Raw genomic sequence first — 24340 nt, forward strand, 5'->3', positions numbered from 1 at the left:
GTGCCTTGCTTTTATCTGAGCTATTCTTGCGGAGGTGAAAGAAAGGTGAGTTTAGCAAACAGAGCCGGTTGAGAATATAAGTGAAATTTCATGGTTTGAGGTTTCTATATGACTTGTTCAAGGAGCTTAAGGCATGTGGCCAAGCGCACAGCTGATCTGTGTTTGGGTTGCACCGACGTCCCCGTGTTGAAACCTGAAGAGATTATTTTTCCTATTCTTAGCCTGGAAACTGCTCTTAAACCTGTCCAATATACATGTGCGACGGCCCCTCTGTGTATTCAGTGGCAGGCTTACCGCCGGCTGTGGGCTGGAATGACCATACTGCAAAAGCCCCAAACCAATTCCCGAAGGCAAAGCCTGAAGAGTCACAGCCTGTGGGCCCTTTTTTGTGGCGTGCTCCCGTGGCGAAGGGTCAGGCGGATATCGCAAGCGATACACGTGCCTAAGCACCACCTTTCCCTCTGAGTGCTACTTTCCTTTATCCCTCCTTTACATCACATTTGCCTTTTCTCTGGGGCACGAAATCTCCTATATATGCAGGCACTTGGTAACTCCTGCAGAGAATAGCCTTTTTTTTTCCTCCTTAGAACCTGCAGGCATAATGTAGCGCGTTTCACAGTCGCATCCTCACTGCTCTGGAAACCTGCTAGTGGTACTCATAGGACGTTTCCCCACAGCAGAATTAACCCTGGTATCTAAGAGAAAATCACAGACCTTTAGCTCCCCTGCATTCCCCTTACTCCGTACCTAAGTCCCTTTAAAACATGGCAATTTGTAACGTGTGGCGTCATCTCACAGACTCTGCCAGTGAATGTAAATGGCATAAAGAGCATGTGGAACAGATGGAATGAGACAGGCACGTAAAGAATTAAAGTATTTGTGAGGGAATTTGGCAAGGATATTGGAATGCTTCAAGCGCTGCGTACGGGGGCGGAGGGAGGGAGACCGGGATGAGTAGTGTGGGGCTGCATTCTGGTGATCTGTTTCTTTTAGAAACAACGTATGACCTATTTCTCTAGTCAAGCTAAACAGAGTAACAAAATTTCCTTTTTTTTCCCAGCTCCTGATACCTTTTCAGGAAGCCTGACAACGTCTTTTAGTTGGGGGGAAATGTTTCCTTGAGGAACAGTTGTGAGTTATTTGCTTTTTCATTGCAAATATTAGAGCAAATGAGGGATAGCAAAGAGCAAAAAAGCAAAAGTGTCAGTGGGAATGGGATGACCCGGTACAAAGTCAGGAGCTGCGCTTGTGGGCAGGCCACGGGAGAAAGTGGCAGAAATGGTGAAGTAGTGAAGTATTGTACGAATGCGACTGTTAAATTTGCTTGTGTGAAATGACTTAGGTTTTGACTTAAAAATGGTCTTTGACTTAGCCTAACCATTCAAAGGTGACTTTTTAGGAGATTTTATACACATACACACACAAAAAGAGGGACTTTTCTGAGTTGGCTCACTAGACCGAAAAGGAACAAGAAGAGGTTTTTATATAAAAGTGACAGAAAGAAAGGCTGATGGAAAATCTAATGAAATGTAATGGTTTGCCTCATCATGGACTTTTAGACCAATTAATTTGTGTTTCCTATAAGCAAACTTGGGGACCAGCATTTTTGATCCATTCATTACCTAACCTGCTTCTTGGAAGATACTTCTGGAAGATCACGATCAGACATTGAATTTGCATCAAGTGTAGTTTTGCAGGCAGCCGTTTGATCTGCTGCATGCCACCGGTGACACATTTACACTGACACGGTGACATCCCAATCCGAGTCACTTCAGTCCAGTTTTGTAACCTGCAGCTTCCTTTTCTCAGCGAGGGGTAAGAGAAGCTCAGTCTGAGCGTAAATGTTCTCGTTTGCTGCTCAGACCGGACAGCTGAATTCATGCAGGTGAGAAGACGGTTTCTTCCAGCCACAGGAAAAGCTGCCACATTAACTGAAAAGGTTTATTAAAAAAAAAGGTGACATTTATTTGAGCAATACAGTCTAGCACTCCTAGCAAAAGGTAACCCCTGATGGTCTTCATTAAATCATTAACACAGCTTCTAGTGGTGCTGCTGGCCTTTAAAGGAAGCCCGCATCCAGTCAGCTTGCCCCAAAGAAATCCTGAAACAGTGATGTGAACAGAAGAGACAACTCAGGTTTCCCTTGAGAATCATAAAGGGCTCAAATTACCTTCCTTTCCATCCCCAAAGGGGGCATAAATACTTCATTTATGAGACTGTTTGCGCATGACTAATCTATTTCTACTTGCTAATTGTAATGACTAATGCATCTTACAAGACAAATATTAGCTTGTAATAACACCTGAACAAGTAGATTTATAAGTGTTAAGCAAAAATACAATAATTAGCAGAAGTTGACTGGTATTGTCTTCTAATTGACTGTAAAGACACTTGGAAGAAAAAAAAACAGGAAGATTTCTCAGGAACCTGTAGAAATAACTAGGCCAAGTTAGTGTCCTCGCGAAAGGGTGGCAGTAGGCAGGTAGTATTTCATTTTCGTGGGAGCTGAATTCAGTCACGCTTCCCCTGCTGACGTCAGTGCCAGAAAAGCACTTTCGGCCTGTTCCTGCCTGCTGCGACCATATGTCCGCTGGCGAGAATCTGGCAGACCTCTCAGAGTAGAAGTAATTACAAGAGACAGGCCCTACTCTGATCGCCCCGTTAGGGAATTATTGCTGCACCGTCCAGCTAACTGACCCCTACTTACAGAACTTGCTCTGAAGGAATGTTGTTGACCAAACACTAGGTTTGGTGTATACAATACTTTTGACTCGGGCTGCCGTGTTTTGTTTAAACAGAACTTTAAAACTCTGCAATGATGTGAAAAGTGCTGTATTAAAAGTGGGGCGCTCTCGAAGGGATGTGGAGCATCAGAAGCCCTATCAAATGTACCTCCTGGGTTTTTTTTTATGGTATTTTGATAAGTATCATAACCAAGTGACTTTCCAACTGTTCAGATGTAAAGCCTGCGTGCAGATTAAAGCATCACAGCTCATATCAATTGAAAATTGGACTTAAGTTAACTCTCTATTGCCTTTGACACCTCTTCCTGAGTGCATGCTTGACCTGCAGCCCAAGTGAATTGTACCCAGAATTTGAGTTCGAGCAGCTTCCCACCCTGTGCCCGAATGTCCCTGATAAGAAGATAGCTGCTAAACCCCAGCCTGGAGCCAAAGTACCCGCCAGCGTACAGGCGGTATGGGTGATCAGGAAACTTCAGCTCAAGTATCAGCTTGTTACTGACGCAACAGCGATACTATAGACGTAGTCTCTGAAAATCGATGAAAGTTGGCTCCCAAGCTACAAACTAGATTTTGGCTCCTAAATGGTATAATTACTTCAAAAATAGTATTGTAGAATAATATTTTATAGTAATAATGTAACTCTTAGCCTAAAATCTGCAAGTAGTACCTAAAATATTTGACCTATGTTACAGACAGTCATCCAGAAACCAACTGGCTTGCCTAAAACCACAAAACGAATTGAGGATAATGCTAGAAATACTACTCAGCACGCCTGCTCCCAATTCCTTTCTTCAGTTTTGATACCTTCCATGTTTTCAACGTTCTCACAGGCAACCACAGTATTATACATTGAGAAATAGGGTCCCCTTTTGGCAGGTGTCACAAGTGTGCGAGTGGTGTGCCTGACTTTTCCCTTGCCAATAATTACAAAGCCAAACTGTTGACTGGGAATATGGTTGGACTGCAACTCAGTGCTCTGCATCCTGTTGAATCTTAGTAAAGATTTAGTGCATTTGCAATGCCAAACAACAACAACAAAAAAGATTTATGTGTACTTGTACAGTTCATCATACTGGGCTAACATTGAGACCAAACCAGAGAGTCAATGACATCATTACATGTAACAGTTTCTCATTTTCCTCAAAGTAAACAGCTATGCTTTTAGTTTAGATTTTGTACAAAAATATTTCTTCCAAATATGAGTTTGGAGCACCAACTGTGTTTTGTCAAATACTGTATTAGCTTGGAATTCTTGAACAGAACTTGGCACTGCTGTCTGCTGTGACTTTTAGCTTTGTCAATCATTTAAAAGATCCCTGTCAGCAATACTTGGTATACTTCTAACTAAATGACAATTCAGAATAAGGTTGTATCCAAAAAGCCCCGACAAATGTGAAATAATCAGCAAGTACAAACACTGCTTGTTTCCTGATATGAGCAGAAGGGTTTGTTTAAATCAGCAGGGTTGATCTTTGCCCAAGTTAGGTCCATGTGCCAGAAAGCTGAAGGTCATGCCGGATTAGCCTAGACCCGAATCAGCTGCAGCCTTCAGAGAGTACAGTTCCTAATATGAAGTACTGCCTCCTGGTCGACGTGGGCACGGGAAGGTGAAGCCCGAGACAGCAAGGTTCTCCACTAGTTGTGGATGAGAAAGCACACTGCTCTTGTAAGGAGGTGATTGCTACTCTTTCCCTCGGGCTCTGCAAATCCATTCAAATTTTGAATTACTGTTCTGCATAGTATCTCACTCAAAGGATTTTAAACAAAAATTACCATCCGAGCTGATACACAGGCATTAGTTTTGTTCTACGTCTTGAATGAGGCCAAGAGGCTTCAGTCTCCACATCAGAAAAGAATAAATATTACTGTACAAGTCGTTTCATCATATATCAAGCAAAACCAGCCATTTCAGTTTCTCCCTGGGATGAGTGGCTTCCGTCTGAAAAATCCAAGAAAGTAACATTCCCTGGCCTGCTAAAAAACAGAAGGATGAACAGATACCTCTCAGCTTGCCCAGCAGAAAGATAGGATCCCTTTAAAGAAATATTTCAAGCCATGGCTAGTTTCTTGAATAATTAAATCAAAAGCAATTGAAGTATTTTATTATATATGAGTATAATTTCTTGTAAGGCTAATATTTTAAATTGCTAGTAGTAGGAGTGGTAATAAAATAGGATTTCCTCTGTAATTCCTTTTTAAAGTTAGTGCTTGTGAAACGTTAAAATCACATTGAAAGGAGTTGTTTCATTTATTGGGGCTGGGATGTCAACACAGGGAGTCTATGGAAGTCCCTTGTCTCTAATTCTTTCTTCCATTCTCATAATTCCAGCAAAAGCTCTCAGCACAACATTTATCTACAGCTGATGGATCACTGAGTGCTTACAACTGAAGAAAATGTACATCAAAGATACCCAGTAAATTATTTTAATAGTTGAGTCTTTCACGGAGCAGGCATTGCCTTTCGTATGTTTTGTTTTCTATAAAAACACAGTTTATATGTGCTTTAAAGACAGAAGTTAGCTATAGCTTGCCATTTGTTTTGATTTATGTTTCTTATAACTGAGCTGTAAGTGAACACGACAGCTTTGCGACCAAAGGCAAGTCCTGACGCTCAGGTTCCCGAACCAAAGGCCCTTAACGAGGTCAGAGTGGTGACGGAATATAAAACAGGACACTTCTTCTTCAGCCGCGTTGTTACCGATGGGCCTCGAGTGGGCCCTTACTGGTTGCTCACGTTCCCAGCTTGGAATGGGGTGGGGGGAAGGACGAGTAGGTTGTCTGGAGCCTGCGAACCATGGATAATATAGAAATTATTACAAATATTGAAATGAGTGTGCCTGCTCGGAGTGAAACGCGTGGACATAACCTTTGCATTTTTGTCAATACACCCGCGACTGCCTCGCTTGTTTAGTTTTTAGATGAGTTTATTTTCAGGGATAGGAGTTTGAACCTTAATCTCTCTTTAAATGGTGAAGCCCAAGACAGCAGTATCTATTTCAAATATTTCACACTGGTTTCTCTTCATCTCATAAATACTCAGTGACTGCTTGTTTAGTTCGCCATACAGCAGGAACAGCTGCACACTCCTTTTCGGATACAAAACTTGTTGTTTATTCTGTTCCCACACCAGTTTGCAACGTAAGCTTTTACCCTCAGAAGTCGAGAAGTACAAAATGCCGGAGTGCTGCATTAAGATATACTTTTAATGGTAAGAAAAACAAACCTAGATGAAAAAGGAGGGAACACATTTAACAGTGCCCATAAGGACTTGCATATGAGTGATATATATATATATGTTATTATATATTTTATATATATATATCATATATAAAAATATATATATATATGTACAATGAAACCTTAAAAATGTTCCCTTACTTACGAAGAATCTGCACACTAGTTGTTAAAGGCCTGAAGTTCTAGAGCGATTATCTAGAATGAGTTTATCAAACATTTTCAAATTGTGGTAGCTGTTTCCATATATCCGTATATAAATGCTCTAGGCAAGCTGTTGAGAGAGTGGATACTCTCTTCTGTCTTCTGAAGGATCCTGTTTTTCTTTCTTTCAATCAATACAATCAAAATAGCCAAACAACAGTTATAAGAATGTATTAAACTCAACTCTCACAGAGCTTTTATTCACTTATAACTACAGAATCAGGCCCCCAGTGTAATTCTATGTCATTACTCTAAGAGCAAAATAACCCCTAACTGAGAGTTATCGCCTCCTTTTTCTAGGTCATAATGGTAACAAACCACTTTCAATTCAAATCTGTTGGGATATTTTTAGTTCCTTCATAGTGCTTCACTTTGCAGAGGGATTATAATATCCATTAGGTGAACTTAAAATACCAACTTGGAAATCACACATTTTGCAGCAAGAGAAACATAATAATTCTAGAAAAAAAGAAAGAATAAATATTTGAAGGAGAGAGTTAGAAGATAACAGAAGACAAAGAGAAAGCAGAAACCCATTATAGATACATCAGTCCAGGCTCTACTGTGGTCAGTGATCACACACCATAAACCACATTTTTCATTCATCTTTGTTATAACAGAACTAGTATCTACTACACAAACACGGCTTAAAAAACAGCAAAGATTTCTTAGGGCTTCTGACCAAATCTTTAACTTCTCTTTTCCTGCCACAGTAAACCAAAATGATTTTTAGAATTAAAAAAATCATTTTGAATTGATACAAGAAATTTGCCATTTGGCTATAGTTTTCCTCACTTCATTAGAAAGGCCGTATTATCTCTGGCAAAATTTTTTTTCTCTTTTTTAATTCTACACTGCAAAGTAAATCTTGTAAGCTTGGCAGGATAAGCCCGTATATATTTCAGGGTAACATTTTGCAATTCTTGTTTTAACAGCCATAAACACCTTCTAATGCCAAAGGGGAAGAGGACTTTAATCCAGATAAAATAAGATTCTCAAACACTGAAAACTGTACTCAGTTTTATGGGCCAATTTTCATATTTGAGCTCCCATGCCAAAAGCTGCACATTCCTCATGCAGCGCGGGGTGTTGCCTGACTGGCTGCTCCCAGGGTCACAGCGCATCAAGCTCCATCACCCGTCCAGCACTCTCCTATAATCTATTCCAATAAATAACCTTGGGGTTTTGCTCTCAAAATGTGTTCACCAAATGTTATTTCCATATTTACTTTGCCTTTTACCCTTAAATCTTTTAATTTTTTTTTTCCCTTTGTAATATTTTTATCCTGGATCTTATTTAACACCTTTTAATAAGCTGAATTCTTACCAAGCGAGCACAACAACATCTGAAAGATGAAATCTCTCTCTTTGATGGTATGAAACCATGACCCAACAGGCCCACCCTCTGCCTAGAGGGCTAGTAGGAGCTTCATATTAGATTATTAAATCATTTAGAAACTCAGGTATGTTTATTCATAATGCAAGGTATCTAGCAGCCATCGCAATTCTTTCCTCTTCTGAGGGAAGAAATAATGCACAATTAAAAAATATTTGCCATTTTGCTCTTCTAAATCACTCTCCTCTTTTATTCCTGAGTAGTTTCAGTTGTCCTTTTCTTCTTTCTCTCTCTCTTTTTTTTCCACATAGGTCATTTGCTTCAGTCCTACAGATTATTTAAATGAGAATTTACAGTCATGTCTCACACAAACCAACGGGGCATGCTGATGCACCAAACCGTTCCTTACCTCCGACTAAAAATAAACGCGTCCCTTTGTCTTTCTCCGCTAGTTGCCTTTGCAAGATCTTGCTGGCCAGTTCACTCCACCAGGGAACTTCTACGTGGTAAGTTCTCGAAGACACATAGGTGACACACACAGAACGTTCTCATTCTTTTTTTAAAAAAACAAGTGAAAACTTGCTACCACAGAGATAGCATTTGGTCAAATGAGACATCATATAGAGGACTGCTGAAAGTTTTAATTTTCAGTCTTGCCTATTACTATTTTCAACAACTTTTATTTTGAGCATGACTTTCTCTTGAGAGCAACGGTTTGCATTTTACTATGGTTTTCTTCATCCCTTCCAGTTATACCTGAAATGTCATCTAAATATTACCATGATGTGGGAAAGAAATCAGTCTACATCTCTACTCCTGAACTATTTTTATCCTTCTGTCCTTCCAAGGCCGCATTTTTTGAGAGGTTCCTTGTCTTTTCTTGAATTGCTTGTGAGCAATCTAAACTTCGCATGGCCAAATCCAGCCGTGCTTTTTCCTGACTCCCTCACATTTCTATCACTAGTACAAGCGCCATCCTATTAATATTACTCTTTATAACAAGACAGGCACCTTTGACTCCGTGCTTTCCTCTGCTGGTCACACCTCTGCTCGTATCGCTGTTCGCAGCTCTTATTCAGCTCCCGCTGCTGCTTCATCCCTAGCAGTACGAGATGACCTTTTCTCTTTCCAGACCGTAAAACACCTTATCTAGGCTCCTCTTGCCTGCAACAGCTTTCTTTCCTGCCTCTCTTGTATCTTTTACAATTCAGAAAACAAGGAGCTACTAAGATAATTTCTCTGTTTTTTGGTAAAAGGGTATGAGCACTTTCTTTTAACTCCACGTACAGACTCACTTCTGCTTCACCACGATAAGTTTAAATGTCTCATTCTTGCCCGTATGACTCACATATTTATTTGAACTCGCTTGTCTTTTCACTTTGCTAATGATATCAACTTCAGTCGATCTGAGTCTTCTACGGCAGTCTGCAGATTTCTTTCAGCGCTATCTCGTAGGTGTGGAAAGCTGCCTCAAAACTGGCTTTCCAGGTCATTAACCTTTCCTCAAGGAAACGGCTCCTTAAGGGGTGCTGTTAGTATAGTGTTCATATGAACAAATATGATATTTTGAAGGGAGTTTTCTCATGTATATAATTCTCTCAGGATATATGTTGAAACGTTCACCTCTGCCATGGCTGTGCTTTTCTGAACCCCCCAAACCTTGACACAGCTGTGCCTTGGGAGCAATTTGTTCGCATAAGTAGTCTCAGTGGCATCAACAGATTTACTTGAGTGAAGCTATTTATTTGCGAAGGCGTTTGCAGAGTTGGAGGGTTCCTGCAGTTCACCTGCTGTGGGCTCTAGTGTAGCATCTGGCACCAGTCTTGTCCCCCTCCTGGAAAGGGAGAAGAAGCAAACTCCACGATGTCCAAGCAGGCCGTCGCTGCTGCTGCTGCCTGTAAAGGGAGAATGCCTAAATACTGACGATGGAGGGTAACACTGCAAAAATCTCAGATGCTCTCAGTTGGGAAGGTTTGGAATCACATAGACTGCATTTGACTTGCTTTTGTGCGCTATGAAATAATCTGTGTTATTTGTTTTGATTAAAAATAGACTTAGCTTCTGTAGCTGTGGTAGTTAGGGATGGTTATAAGGAGACCACGTGGATCTGTCTTGTAGCACCGGCAGCTAGTGACGGTGAGCAGGTTGACCGCAGCTCGAAGATCACAGTCTAATCATTGGCACAATATACAGCTATGGGCCTGGTGAATAACTTCTGTACAAGCAAATCTTTATTTATTAGGCAGAAGAACTATCACTTCAGAAATACAGTATCTTGTTTCAAACTTGGGTAACCTTCCTCTTTATTAGAAATACAATAAACTTGCTACTTTAGCCAGTCCTGTATCTTTATAAAATGTTAGTTTACAGGCAATCTGTAGATTAGCAGTGTTGTTCTTTTTAAAAAAACAAACAAACTATTCAGTATGGTATGGATGTATGAAGGCTTTTTATCTTGAATTTTATGTTTAAACTAAATTCTGTTAATTTCTTTTTAAGTCAGTGAATTAGCTGCTTTTTTTCCTTTTTAGAGGCTTACGTTTGTGGTAGTGAAGGTTTTTCATTTAAAAACAAAATCACTACAAGTTCTTATTTGTAAACACTTGAACAAAAAAAATTAATTACCGGTTGAATTAAAAAGCACTTAAGAAATGTATGCAACCTCATAAAAAGTAGAAAATTAGACTACTGGCAGCATATCTGAAATCAGCCTGTTCAGCTGCCCTATAGTCCAAGAACATGCAGTAGCAAACTACATAAATCACAGACAAGGAGCTTCTTAATTTTCTTCAGTTTTAATAAACCTCAGTGAAATTATCAACTGGGTAGAGTTTATTTAAGAGCAACTCATGGGCAGGGGGCAAAATGAACAGGCTTTCTTCGTTCCTTTTTGACATGTAAACTAGTGAAAGACCACTTGCTTGTATTATGTTCGTAATTTAGGTCTCTATCCTTCCCCCTCACCCTGTTCTTCCCGTTATTGGACACTGTGGATGTCTGGAGAGGAAAATTTAGAAAACAGTTCGAATGAGAGACAAGACAAGCACTACTCATACTGTAAAAGCTAGAATTTGTGTTAGTGAGTAACCATAATATGTAACTCAAATGCCAGAAAAATTGGGAATTTTTATTTTCTTTAAAAAAAAAAATGCAGCTCCTTCAGCTATAGAATAAAAATGATCACAATTTACCTGAAACTTTTAACAAGTCCTTCAGTTATAGTGAGCAAGCTCAGACTTTTATGTTCCTGGAGGTTAAAAAAACAAATACAAATATAAATAAGATGAAAATAAACCTTTTATTTTTGACATGAAAAGTTCACAAATCATATATTATTTTAAGTATGACTTAGGTTAGCAGAGTCCTTAGTTTTATACATTAATAAAGATAAATTTAAAAAACAAAATTTGATCAGGGCAATACAAGATTATTTTTCTCTTATTAATTTAACTGCCTTACTCCTTGAAGTAAATTGTAATGATCGTGCCTTTGTAAAACCTGGACGATGAGTCAGATTTCTCTGAAATTTGGAAAAGGGTATGAAGAAATAAATTGAGATGTAGAATTGCACAAAATCAGTAGCATAACTATCACTGTTGTATTTCACCTAGCTTTTGGACATATTTTCATAAAAAAGTGTGGGCATTGCCTTTGCCGATAATCATTTTTCTGGAAATAACAATTTTAGGGAGGAACATTCATATTACTTAGGCTTCTGAGCCTTTCTTTTAGGTAGAAACAAGCTATCCTTGACATGAAAAGTCGCACGCTGCTTCTTTTGGCACTTGCCAAAGTTGGCCGAACTCCAGTTCTACTACTGGTGTAGGAAGGACCAAACTCTGCCCGACCGGAGCCGGGAGAGCCCTGTCTGAATCTGGTGCTCCAGCCAGTTGCATTCCTCAAGTAAATATTTTTGTCGTAAATTTGTGATACTTGGAAAGACTGCAAAGTTGGCCTTCTTTAAGGCAAAATAAACCCAAGCAATTGCTTGCCATTTTAGCTTTGCTTTAGCCTCCTGACAACTTTATTTCTTCCTCCATGTTCAGTTTGAAGCATAAGCAACACCTGCTGGTGGAAACAAAGTCTACGAAACTGCTGAGCCATCCTCCTGGAAGAACAGGTTTGATCATTACTGTATGTTCTGGATAAGTTGTTCTAGAATAAAATAATCTTGCCTATCAGCGTTTGGACTCTAATTCTGGAAGGTGTCTGTAAGGGCAGGTAACTGGCTCCTTCCCAGAGTGCTCGTCAAGTCTCTAACGGTGAAGACCAAGCGCGATACAGCTGGTTCCTGGAAACTCCTGGCCACTTCTGAGTTTTGGTCTTGCAGCTAGTAGGTTCATATGGTGGCAAAATGACTTTAGAAGTTCGTATATCTTGCTATTATAGAAAAATGGGTGTTTGGTTAAAGTAGAAAACCCAATGTTATTGTTCATGTTCATTGATCAGTTTTTAAAGAGCAGCGAAAGAAAACAGGGAATAAAACTCGAATAGCCTGAGCTGGGAAACACGTTCCACCGCATACCACATAGGATAATTATGCATGAGCAAGTGTCACTTGTACTTGTATATGATAGCTGTAAGTGGGACGATTTCTGCTTTAAGTAACACTATTGTCAGAAGACAGTGAGGGAGCTTTCCTAGCTCGGTACTGTGAAGTGAACGGTTAGGCTGTAACGATTTCCTGTGCCTGTGATAACTAAAACATAATATAAAATCAAGTAACTGGCAGACTACTTAGACAGATGCTATCTTTTTGTTTTTTCAGTTTAAAAGCAAATTGAGCTTTGCAATGCAAAGACCTGGTCAAAATGATCTGGCCAATAGCCATTCAGAAGTGCTAGCAGCTCTTTAACTTCCAAATAATCCCCCAATAAAGGTAGCTTAATCACACTGAAATATTTTTAGTGTAAGAGTTCTTAACTTTTCTTAGGAATCCTGAAAACCGGCCAAGGCAGCAGTACGTGAGTACATGAACATTTCTCCCCGTGAAGAAGGACGTGAATCGTGTGTTTGGCCCCAGCCTGTGGTTGGCTTACGATCACGAGAAAATTGGGAGTAATTAGTAATCTGTGCTTGGAAGACCCAGAAGAGGGATTCTGCGAAGGGGATGCACCATGTGGAGAGCGAGCAGCATACGGCAGGAGCAGGAGCCCGCTCCTCTGCGGCGTCTCATTCGGTATTATTAGCTTTCTCTGGGGCAAGCAGTACCGTGATGCTCAATTTAAAAATATTCCTAAAATAAGAAAGTGTTACTTATTTCGTGATAAGGGACGTCCTTTTACTCCAGAAATAGAATGGGTATTTTTTATAAGGCGCTCGTTGCACCCTTGGCATTATTTAGCGACAGGACGGGTAACTGATGCTGCGGCGTATTTACGAAGAACTGTATTGTTTTAATATGGAAAGCTGTGGTTTTTAGACTTTGTTGGTTAATATATGTTACTTGACACATTTACGAGTGCCAGATTGTGTTCTGTGTTTATATGACTTGGAGCCAAAAGCAAGGGGAGGAAGATGGTCCCAAGCACTCTATTCTCCTGATTCGGGATGGCTTCACGGTCAGGAAGCAAAGTTGCCTTCGTTCAGAGAAGCGCGATGGCCCAGCCAAGCTGCAGCAAGCAATTTGCAGAAGTTGGCAGCCTGCCTCCTCGGTGAGCTTTGCCCCTTGCCAGTTTGGGGCTTTCACAACATTTTTGTGCCGCTTGATTCTCCTAGGTGAAAAGGAGGAGGATAAAAGCCCCTCCCTGGGGTGGCTCTAGGGGTTGTTTGGCCACCTAATTAGCTTTTTTTTCTTTTTTTTTTTAAAAAAAAGCAATTGTAACTAAGCGTGCTATTCAATTTGCGTGTGTGAAAACACTTTTCCTCCAAGACAGAGTTTCTGCTGGGTGCGATACCGAGGTGACCGCGACGAGGTCGACCGTACCCGGCCAGCCGGCAGCGCCCGTCCGCAGAGCGCCGGACACGGTGGAAACTTTCCCTTGGCCCAAGTTCTGTCGCCGTGTGTGTAATTGAGCTCAGTGGCTGTGATGCTTGTTTGTGTCAGAGATCTGTTACTGTGAGGTAAGTCCAGACAAACTCCATTCAGTCATTAGAATAGATGCTAATCTTTTAATTTATTGCAAAGAAAAGTAAATTGCCAAAAAGATGCCTAAATAAGATAAAAACCGTAAGGGAAGCTGCTATCTAAGCATGGAGAGAATTTTTTTTCCACTGAATCGAATAACCGAAAACGTGTGACATTTCTGTATTAAAGTTTAAACTGAAGTGCTAAGCAAAAAATCTTTTAAACAGTGATTTTTTTTTTGCTTTGTATCACCCGTGAAATATTCCGATTGCTGGTGAGAAATTCAGACGCACGAGCTCTAATCCGCGTGAGCAGATCGGGCCCCTACTGGTTAGCATCAAAGGGTCGTTATGAACATTAATTAAAAAAATCGCTTGCCATGAATCGCGCGTTTGAACAGAACTTTTTGTATTTATGATTTGCTAATTGTTTTCGTGTCTATCCTTTCTTCTTCTGCAGACAGTACTATTTCAATGGATTTCTTTTATGTGTCTCTTTTATAATAAACTATGCACAGCGTCTTCAAAGCGGTTTGCAAAGGGATCAAACGTGCAGAAGGGTTCTCGCGTTTTAGCGAAGCCTTGCTTCGTGGAAAATTTGGGGTTGAGCGCGGCCTTTAGGGAGGGGAGCGGCCGGGGGCTGCCCCCCCTTCCCGCACGGGCCTTCCTTCGTCCCGGAGCTGGTTTCACGGGTCCCACGTGCGCCGCTGCGGGAGCGCCGCCGACCGCGAACCGCCGGGCCACGGCGCCGCCGGGGACGCGCCCTCCGCCTCCGCCTCCGCCTCCGCCGCGGCCTCCGCCGCAGCGCGCGCGCCCCCGCCCCCGCCCGCGCGCGCCCCCGCCCCGCTCCCGCGCGCCCCCGCCCCGCTCCCGCGCGCCCCCAGCGGCCCGGCGGGCGCCGCGGCGGCGGAGGGAGGGGCCGGCGGAGGGAGCCCCCAGCGCCGGGCCCCCGCCCTCCGGCGCGCGTCACGTGGGGCGGCGGCGGCCAATGGCGAGGGGCGCCGCGCCTGGCGGCCGCCATTGCTGTCAGAGTGGCGAGAGGCAGAGGCGAGTGTGTGAGGAGGAGCTGGTGAGCGGGGCCGCTGGGCGGGCAGCGCCAGGCGGAGGGTGGCGAAGACGGGCAGGGACAGTGCTCCCTCGCCGGGCCGGGGCTGCCGCCCGCCGCCCGCGGCACCGGGGGCCCCGCACGGAGCGTAAACAAGGCGGCGGCGGCGGCAGCAACAGCAGCGGCAGCAGGAGGAGGAGGAGGAGGAGGAAAACACCATCCACCCGCAGCCAGCGGCGGCAGCAGCGAGGGGCGGCCGGGCGGGGAGGCGAGGGGAGGGGACACGGCCTCCGCCGGCACGCGAGACAGCGCCCCCCCCAGCGGCCGCCGCCGCCCGCCGCCCGGCCCGGCACCCTCCCCCGCCGCCCGCCCGGCCCGTGCGCGGCAGGGCCGCCGCGGGGGGGACCCGGCCCGCGCCCCGCCGCCGCCGCCGCCCGCCCTCCCTTCGCCGCAACGTGCGCCCGGGCCGGGGGGGGCCCCGACCTGGACACGGAAGCGGGGCCCCAGCCCCCCCCTCGCCCCTGCTCCTCCTGCTCCTCCTCCGCCCGGCGGCCTGGAGCACCGGAGGCGGCATCGGCGCCCGGGGGCCGGCACCGCAGCGCCCTGGTAGCCGGCCGCGGGGGGCCCCCGCCGCGCCGCGCGCCCTGAGCAGCGCTTGTCAGCGGCCGGCTGAGGAGCAGCGCGGCCGCCGCGGCCTCGGCGCCCGCCGCCGCCGGGGCGCCGTCGCCCGCCCCCCCGCTCCCGCCGCCCGCCCGCCCGCCCGGCGCCCCCTGGCGGCCGCGCTGCCGCTGGCGACGCGGCGCCGTCGCGGCCGGGGGCAGGACAGCGGCTGCCGCCCCGGCGACCGCAGGAGCGGGCTGCATCGAGGAGTCCGCGGTGCCTCTCGCCGCCTGCCGGGCCCCGTCTCTCCAGACATGCCCCGCTCTGGCGGCCGGGCTCGCCGAGGATCATGACCGCAGCGGCGCACTGGGTGGCGAACGGGGCCAGCCTGGAGGACTGCCACTCCAACCTCTTCTCGCTGGTGAGTGCCCGCGGGGCGCGGCGCTGCGCGGGGGGCTGGCAGCTGCCGGGGGCTTTATAGCCGGGGCCTCGGGGCTGCTCCCGCGCTGGCCCCTCCCCCGCCGCGGCGCCCCGCGTTTGTTTTGCTCCCGGCCGTGCTCGGCGCGTCCCCCCGGCCGCGGGCGTCCCCCGCCTGCGCGGCCCCCTCGCCCGCTCCTCCCGCGGCGCCCCGTGCCCTCGCGCTTCGCGGCCGCCGAGCCGCGGGCTGCTCCTCTCTCGCGCTTTCTTTCATGGTGACAAACGCCATTGCAGCGGCGGCGAGCGGTTCGCGCGGCACCGTTGCCTCTCGGGCTTGCCTCGGGACTCTGGCGGCTGAACGCCAGCTGGGTTTGCTGCCTTGTCTTCTCTTTGCGTAGATTATGCCTGGTGGACGAGAGATTTAAAAAAAAAACTCTTAATTTTTTGTTCTCCGAAGAAGAACAGTGGCTGAGAATGTAGTATGGTGGATAGCTTGATAACGTAGGTGCTGTCATCCGCTCTGGTCCGTAATTGACAACTCTGTCCTTGGATTGCGTGGCTTAATTTTGCAGAAATTGTGGTATCAGTTGTGGCTAGCTACAGGTCTGTAAGCTGAATTTAAAACAAGAAAACAGTGTGTTTCTACAGAAGGGCAATGTCACTTGGAAACATCTTGCTTTATTTTACCTGCCACCTGCAGCGACCTTATCCCTTCTGGCTAGACAACAGCTGAGTGAGTGAGAGGACTGTCAGATCACCAGCAGTCTCCCAGTGCTGCCAGGGCCAATGTCTAGGGAAAGGAGGGATTTTTAAAAATTTTTATTTTATTTTATTTTATTTTTTAGTGCATGTTGTGGTACAGTTAAAACAAAAACTTACCATGTAAATTTGGGGATAAAATGTATGAAAAATTTGTGGTGGATAAAACCCTCTGCCCTCTCCAGGGTGTAAGACTGTAAGAATTGGAGGTGAGTGCATGTGTGTGTTTATTTTTTTTCCAATAGAAAGGAAAGGACAGTTATTGCTTTATAAGAACTAAAGAAATTTAAGGGAATTTATAAGAATTATGGAAAAAAGGCAGTGAATTCAAAATGCAAATGATCAGTCTTTTTGCTGTGCAATGGCCTATCAATCTTCTGCCTCTGTTTTCTTTAATTTGTATATGTTTGTTTTTATTTGGCTCATATCTGTTAAGTAGCTGGGACAAGGGCCATAGTCTATGCCTATCTATTCTGCTAGGAAACTGGCCCAGAGATACTTCTGTGAGAATAAATAAAATTCTTATTTTGGCTTTTTATTGAACTGTTAGACATTATTTAAGCTCATATTTACCTCTCTGTTTGTGATAGCATTTTCTGATATTTATGAGTCTATAGGAATGCTATGTGCGCAGAGATACAGGAATTGTAATAGTGATTTTGAACACACAGCTCTTACACGCTAAGAAAAATGAAACAATAAGCGTGAGGGAAACAATTGTATCTGATTGTAAGAGCACGATAATGGATAGTTAGTCTTTCACAAAAAAATCAAATTGTGTAATCCACATTAATTCATGGAAAATTGATTAGCATGTTTTTGAGAAGCATAACTTTTCATGTAGTTGCAGTCCGCAAATCTGTCACTTGTAAAATAATGTTGGTGTGTGCAATTAGCATAAATTATAATGTTAAGTTATTGCATGGTGGTTGTGGTTTGGTCTATCTTTTTTGGTTTTTTTTCACCTTACTAGGCTGAAGAAATGTTGTAGAAAATTTTTAAATGCACATGTAATATTGGTGAAATAAATTTTGCAGAATTCCTTTGAAAGTGTTTTAATAATGGATCTAATCTGCAACCCTAAATCTCACATATGATTTTGTGGGAACTAACCATACCTGCAAGGTGGTGCTATGTATGAAGCTATAATAGATTTATTGTTTTCTGGCTCTACTTGCAAAAAATAACTGATAAAACTGTATTTTATATGAGCACATATATACAAACACAGTAACTCTTAGGGTGATTTATTTCCGATTACATTGGTATTCATTCGGCCGTATGTATCAGTGAAGGTCTCAGTGCATTGAGAAGGGAAATACTGATTGGAAATGTCTGGCCAAGGGCACTGACCCTTTAAACTCAAATTGTCATATTCGTTTCAAAATTTACAATGTGTTAAAGCTACAGTAGTCCGGATTATGAATTAAAGAAGCTCTTGTTAATTACTTTTTCAATATGACAGAACAAAAACATGCACAAACTAATCAAGTGTTAATGGGAAATCATTCATTCTTTAGGAATGAGGTGGATTACAAAGCTGTGTTAAACCGATTCTGCTGTTAGAACTGGCTGTTAAATTTTTATCTCGGGCTTTGTTTTGGGTTTGAGTCAAAAAGTAATGTTCTTGACTGCAGAATTACGCTTCTGAAACAGTTATAATCTACTGTGATTCTCCTTATCTATTTCTAAGTCGTATTTCTTCCCACAAACATTTGTTTTGTTCAAGAAGGAACAATATCCTCGAAGCCCAGAGAAGCCGGAGCGCTGTTGTGGCATCTGCGATTGGTTGCTGTAGTGGATTTGAGTTTGTTTAGCACTTCGTGATTTTGGCTTATTTACTCTGTCGGCTGTAGACAGTCTTTAGGGAGACGATAGATAGACACCACTGTTCCTTCTGCATCTTTTGCTGTGAAATATTTTCTAAAAGTACGTCGCTTTCTAGTAACTGATTCTCCTCTGCCAGTGAGGTTAAGAACGTATGGTGGTTCTTAGCTTAAGCTATTTCACGGGAGGGGAAGGCGTAGCCAAAGGTTAAGGTTTTAAAGTTAGCTTTCAACATGCAGATGCCAAATGGGATCTTAGCCTTCAATAGTTACATTTTCATGAAACATCACCCTGGTGGGTGATGCGGAGGGCTGTCGGCTGCCTTGTGTATTGTTTTATAATGAGGCAGGAATCCAGTGCCATTCTAGAAAAGGGGTTAGTGTTTGTATGCTCTGCCAAGCAAAAAACCTACACAAAGAAATCCAGAACTTTGCTCTAAATGTGAAGTCTTTTTAAGTGAGATGATACAATAAAGTGTTACTTTCTGTAACGGTCATCAGAATACATCTCGGATATAAACTTTTGTTGTTTATGTTGTCATACGGTCGATGAGTAGGCTTGCTCATTAAAAATAGCCTTTCTGTCTGAAATTGCTTTGTTTCCAGCACAGCAGCAGAAGAAATTGTATTTATTTTTATCCTAACTTTATTTTTGCAGTAGACAAAATGTCTGCTGCTGCTTCTGGAAAAAAGAATCTTTTTATTAGAACAGTATTTAATAAGCTATTGTTAAAGGCTGGTTTATTTAAACACTAATTAAGAGTTGGCTAATACTTATTTAGAGAATGTTCTGAGGTAATGCGCTCTGTATTAAAACTTTATGCCAAGCTAGCAAAGAGTCTTTCTATGAATAATCTTTAGTCATAAAAGTAGTCTTGCTGAAATTTGATTTTTTTATTTTTTTTTTCCTGTGAGTAAGGGTTAATCATGTGAAGGTGAAGGCTTGCATGAAGATGTTCCTCAACTGGGTGGCTTAGCTGCCATCGTGGAGCACAAGGAGCAAGGCAGTCTCTGAAGATGGGGGTGAAGTTCCATAACATTTCAGAGAATAGAATAGGAAGAAAGTTCAGCAAAGGGTGTCAAGAATGTCCAAAATTTTGGAGTAGCTTTCATGTGATGAAAGATTAGATAGCCCTCGAGTTGAAGTCCTCAGCCAGGAGTTGAGGTGATTGTGTGTTTGGAATGTGATAGAGGCTTAAAAATCTTTAGTGTGAAGGCAGTGACCGGGTGACAAATATTCCTTCTCTCTTTCGATAAAAGTAATAGTAGCTATCCTATAAAGCTAGTGGGAGGCTAGTTCAAAACAAAAGGTGTGTCTGTATGCAGTAATATGAAGTCAGCCTGTGCCACAGGATTGTGGAGATGTTAAAAATGGAGATGGGCTCTTAAAACAACTGGCAAATTCATAGAAGAATTCATTAAAGAGTATTTGACACAGAAGTCTTGTCTTGTTTTTAGGGGTTTCCCAAAGAGAGCCTGTTTTCTTTAGGAGAGCATGTATGGTAAGCACAAAATTTAGATCTGTGTTTGGTAAAAGACACAATTATGGCTGTAATGCAGCCTGCTGTTTTGGCATATCCCACATCACCATGTTGTGGGGATCTATATGGGACTTTATAGAATCCTGTATGTTTGGAGTATTCATTTCAAGGCATTCTTATGGAAATCCACTGTAGGAAAGGCCAGGGTAGCAGATTTTGGTTCCAGTTAATGTTCAGAGGCAAATTCACAAAATCTGATGGTCACTGCTGCTGTTTTGTTTTTTGGTGGTTTTTTTTTTTTTTTTTTTTCCAGTTTGCAAACAGTAACTGAAGTTGTTGACTGAGGCCAGTGTTTCTTGTTGCCATTTTCATAATGAAACTGAAAGGAGTCAAGGAAATCTGAGATGACATTTGAATTATTTTCTTAAAGGCTTCTCGTGCTATCAGAAAGTCAAGATTAGGAATGCAGACATTGCTGGTGAGGTATTCTTTGGTGCTGCATAATTGTCAGTAAAAGACTTTATAGTAAATGGTTGATTGCCCAACCAAATCCGTAAGTAGTAGTAGTAAATTAACCAGTAGTAGTTCTTGCTTATTTTATTAGCATAAATGCAGTGCTCCAAGCGGTAGGCTGTTATTTTGGCATGCAGTATGTTGCATCACTACATCGTAGATATCTTTCTCCCTTAGAATTCTGTGTAGGCTTGAATTTACATATGTATTTTTTAAGAAATTGAACTAAACTTCTCAAATTCTCCAAAAGTATTTGACCCTTTTAATTATGTTCATCCTGAATTTTATTGGGTAGCGAGATAGAAAAGTTACATTAGATAGTTTGCTCGCTTTCTGCTAATAAAAGATTGTTTCAAGCTTTAAATGTATTCAGTGATAGGCTTTTATTATGTCCTGTCAGAGTGTATTTAGCGGTTTAATGGGTATCTGCCAGGGTGTCAGCTTAAAGAAAATGGACCTAGGTTTGCAAAGAGATTGGGACATAGCGATGTTCAATACATTTAGCTTGCGTGGCTTTGGGAGTGGAATTGATGAATCTGTGTTAGGTAACTAACCTTTCCTGCATATTGCGTAAGGAAAATTAGGCGCGTAGGAGGGACATTTGCAGTTCGGGACAAAGTGTGCAGAAGAATCCCAAGCTAGCCAGTAGGAAATACTTGAATGAGGTGTTCTTGAAGTCTTGAATGTCTTCTGAGTGTACATGTCTACTAGGACTATGAATCCTTGTCCAACAACTGTGTTCCACTTTTGATGACAAAGTGAGTCCATTGGTGAGGGAGCTATTGTGCATGTTAGTATGATTAAGAAAATACTTAAGTATTAGATGGGTGTTTTAAAAAAAAAAAAAATCATCTGGTTACCTAGGAATTTTTTGTTTGCTCCTAAGAATCTTAATTTGCACTTGCTATAATGCTAGCTGCAACTACATAATATTTCTGGATTTTTCAATATAATTTGTGCAGAATTGACACAACCCCAGTTCTCTAAAACATTTTTTGAACTTGATTTTCCCTTCTGCTTCTGAGAGCACTTCCTCATGTGAAACAGATTAAAGAGGAAACTCTAATCTTATCTGTAGACTTTTCTTCTGTTTTTCCTTCTTGACAGTGCAATTATTCTGGAAGAAAAATCTATGGAACCTGAAGTTCTTGAACTAAAGGAAAAAAAAAAGTGGTGTACTGTATCTATTGAATGTGTTAACTTGACCTTAGGTTGCTAGCTGAAGAGAGAATTTTTATCAGTGTTTTTATTTTTAATCTCTGAGCATTTACGAATGTTATGCCTGGATAAACATATGTGTGTGCAGATACACTGCTTTTTAAATGCCTAAAAATATCAGTGTTACTGGAATATCATACTTATTATTAAGTTGAACATTCATGCTTAGTTGATGAAGCTTTTTGACTGCTAGATGAGAATTCCTAACCTTTATCCCCACTTTTCCGTGATCGCTGTAGAGAATATACCTCTCTCTCTCTCTGTTCTGGTCCACAGTTTACCTTCTTATGGCAGCATCCTTTCATCTGAGTTTGAAGCATCCCTGCCCATGTCAAGAATGCTGCTACAGTTTTACTCTCCCATCCAGTCACTTGAACCAGGTTGCACCTCTGTTTGCGTTCTTTCATCGTCTTGCCCTCGCTGTTGCATTGCCTCTAAGTTGCATGATTTCACTTCCGAGGCCTTCATGGCCTATTCCTTCTCTGCCTTTTATTCAATACTGTGAGACTGACTCCTCATAGATGCCAGTATAATTAAACTATAAATTAGTACCTTTTATTTTTTCTTGTCGTTGCTCCCTCTTTGAGAGAGGTTACCAGCTGACATCTGCAGACAGTCTGCGTTACTCTCCTGCGGAGCCTTCCTCTAAACTCGTTTGCGGGATGCCTGCGGACGACCTAGCGCTGAGCAGGCAGTTGTCTTTGAGACTGGCCAGATTAGCTTTATATTCTTTCGAGTCTGTGTGTATTCATTTATTGGTTTGTGTTCTGTGGGCAGGTTGTGCATTGCCTTGTGCAGAGTGGGATTTGGGGCTTGATGGTGCTATGGTAACAGAAATACTATTAAAGAAATACTGCTCTGATTAGAAGCATGCTCATTTTAGTAATATCCTGCCCGTTATAAAAGTACACAAGTGCTTTCCATGGCCCGGTCCTTCTTTATCTGGAGTACATATTTGCATGTGGGCATCCTTCTTCCTCAGCCCAAGCTTTTATGTTGCTTTCACTTTAAACATTCAGTATTGCTTTAAAAATAACTCTTCTTTCCCCTGGTTCCCTGACACCAACTGGTAGTTTCAAAGAGAAACCAGCTAATAAAAATAGCCTGCTGTACCAGACATCAAAATACTACTAAAACATTGTGTTAGATTCCCTCTGCACACGATTGTGAAGCACATATCACAGGGGGAAAAGGCCTGTGATACGAAGAATGACGGCGAGCATTGCGTCCTGCTGTGACTTCAGCTAGTTACGTAATTTTGCATTAGTGTGATTGCTGTACTGTGGAATGAGAATGACATGTGAGCAGGAACCACTTGGATGCCTTAGAGTAAGTTCAGCTTTTCGGAAGCTTTTCAGACTGGAGGTTTCTTAGCATTTTACTTAGTAAGATGACGCCTTTTTTTTTTTTTTTTTTTTTTTTTTTTGGTATCTCGCAGATGTAAAAGGTTTAAGCGGCGTTTCCTTTGGGTTGTTCTAGGAATTCTGCTAAATTTTTAAGCAAAGCTTTCAGTTGAATCTCTGAGAATGTAGAACAGTATCGGAGGAAATCACAGTATTCTCAAATATGAACATTGTGTTTTGTATGTATTATTTTTAGACCCCTGGATCTATGGGTGTAGTTTAACTTGTAATTTGAAACCAAACAACACCCCCCCCCCCCAAAAGGACAACTACAAATAGTTAGAAGAAACAATTTGTGACTGTTCTTTTGAATAACCAATATCATCAGCTTTAGTTAATCCTGGAAAATCTCTCTCCTTTCTTCTTACTAAATAAAACTTCAAATAATTTGTTTGAACTACATGAACTGTCTCTTACGCAATTTTTTTCCTGTGATTCAAATACCTTGTAGGTGGTTGGCCTTTCTGTGGTTGTTGTTGTTGTTGTTGATCTGGCTCTCACTTCCTACCTTAGTCTGTTGAACAGTTAAACCATGTTATGTCTCATTGAGTCATTTGTGGTTTAATTCACTATACTGAGCAGAACTGCAGTAGTGCGTATGGAAATGTGACTCGAGCTTTTAGTGGCTTTCTCTCTTGATTCTTTGAAACAGGAAATCTTGTTGTATGTAGCTGTTTTGTATTGTGCTTGTTGGCAATATTTACATTTATATGACGAGCATGGATGAGGCCAAACATACGCAAGACACTGTCCCCTTCCTAAGGAATGTACTAAATAAGCTTAATAAAGGAAAAAAATGGACAGTCTTGTGAGATTAATTTTTAGTAAAAGATGGGAGACGGTATTATTTCTGTATCGCTTCTTGTGAAGCATTTTCCTGTGCTTCCTTTAATCAAGTTCTTCTGTACCATTCTTAGGTGTTTATGGAGAGAGAGGAAAAAAAAAAGATGATTGCAGGGTGAAAGGTGTGGTCTTCTCCTCACTGTCTTCCACCCCTTGGTCACCACCCAAGGACTCATAAGCTCACCTTTAGACCTGGTTCAGGGAACTGACCTAGTAAAAAAAACAAACAAACAAGCAAAAAAATCCCCTGCTTTCTCGGGCTAGCTGTACTCCTCATTCCTGTCTTCCCCAAAGGTTTGGCAGTGGCATGGATTGAAGGTAGATCAAAGATGCTGTGTAACCACGGCTCATGTCTGAGAGAAGGAAATCTAGTATTTCTTCAGTAAAACTTAGTTTAGTTTACCCTTTAGTTTTAAAAGAGCTATGCTGTGGACAGTGCCTTTTTGTTGCCTAGTCTTACATCATCATCTTTGCCTGGCAAATAAGGTATTTTGTGAGAGCAGAGGATAGAAAACAAAAGTTAGATAAAAACTGTATGCTACTGACCAGGAATTTGCAACCTTCAGGTTTTTGATAATATGTTCATATTCAACAAGTTTAAGACATAAATGTAAGAATGTGCTGTTTTGTGACTATATAAAACCATGGATCT

At 42.4% G+C, this 24340-nt stretch overlaps 1 protein-coding gene across 2 annotated transcripts in view; it reads left to right on the forward strand.

Moving 5' to 3' along the window:
- Positions 1-15404: 15404 nt before the first annotated feature.
- Positions 15405-24340, forward strand: part of MED13L (mediator complex subunit 13L) — a 207118-nt gene continuing 198182 nt past the window's right edge. For both annotated transcript variants that reach the window (XM_067307411.1, XM_067307412.1), the window contains exon 1: positions 15405-15649. In XM_067307411.1, the coding sequence (XP_067163512.1) occupies positions 15578-15649 (72 nt within the window). In that variant the 5' untranslated portion in view covers positions 15405-15577. The remainder of the gene's footprint in view (positions 15650-24340) is intronic.

Source organism: Apteryx mantelli, chromosome 17, assembly GCF_036417845.1.
Source record: "Apteryx mantelli isolate bAptMan1 chromosome 17, bAptMan1.hap1, whole genome shotgun sequence".
Taxonomy (NCBI): Eukaryota; Metazoa; Chordata; class Aves; order Apterygiformes; family Apterygidae; genus Apteryx; species Apteryx mantelli.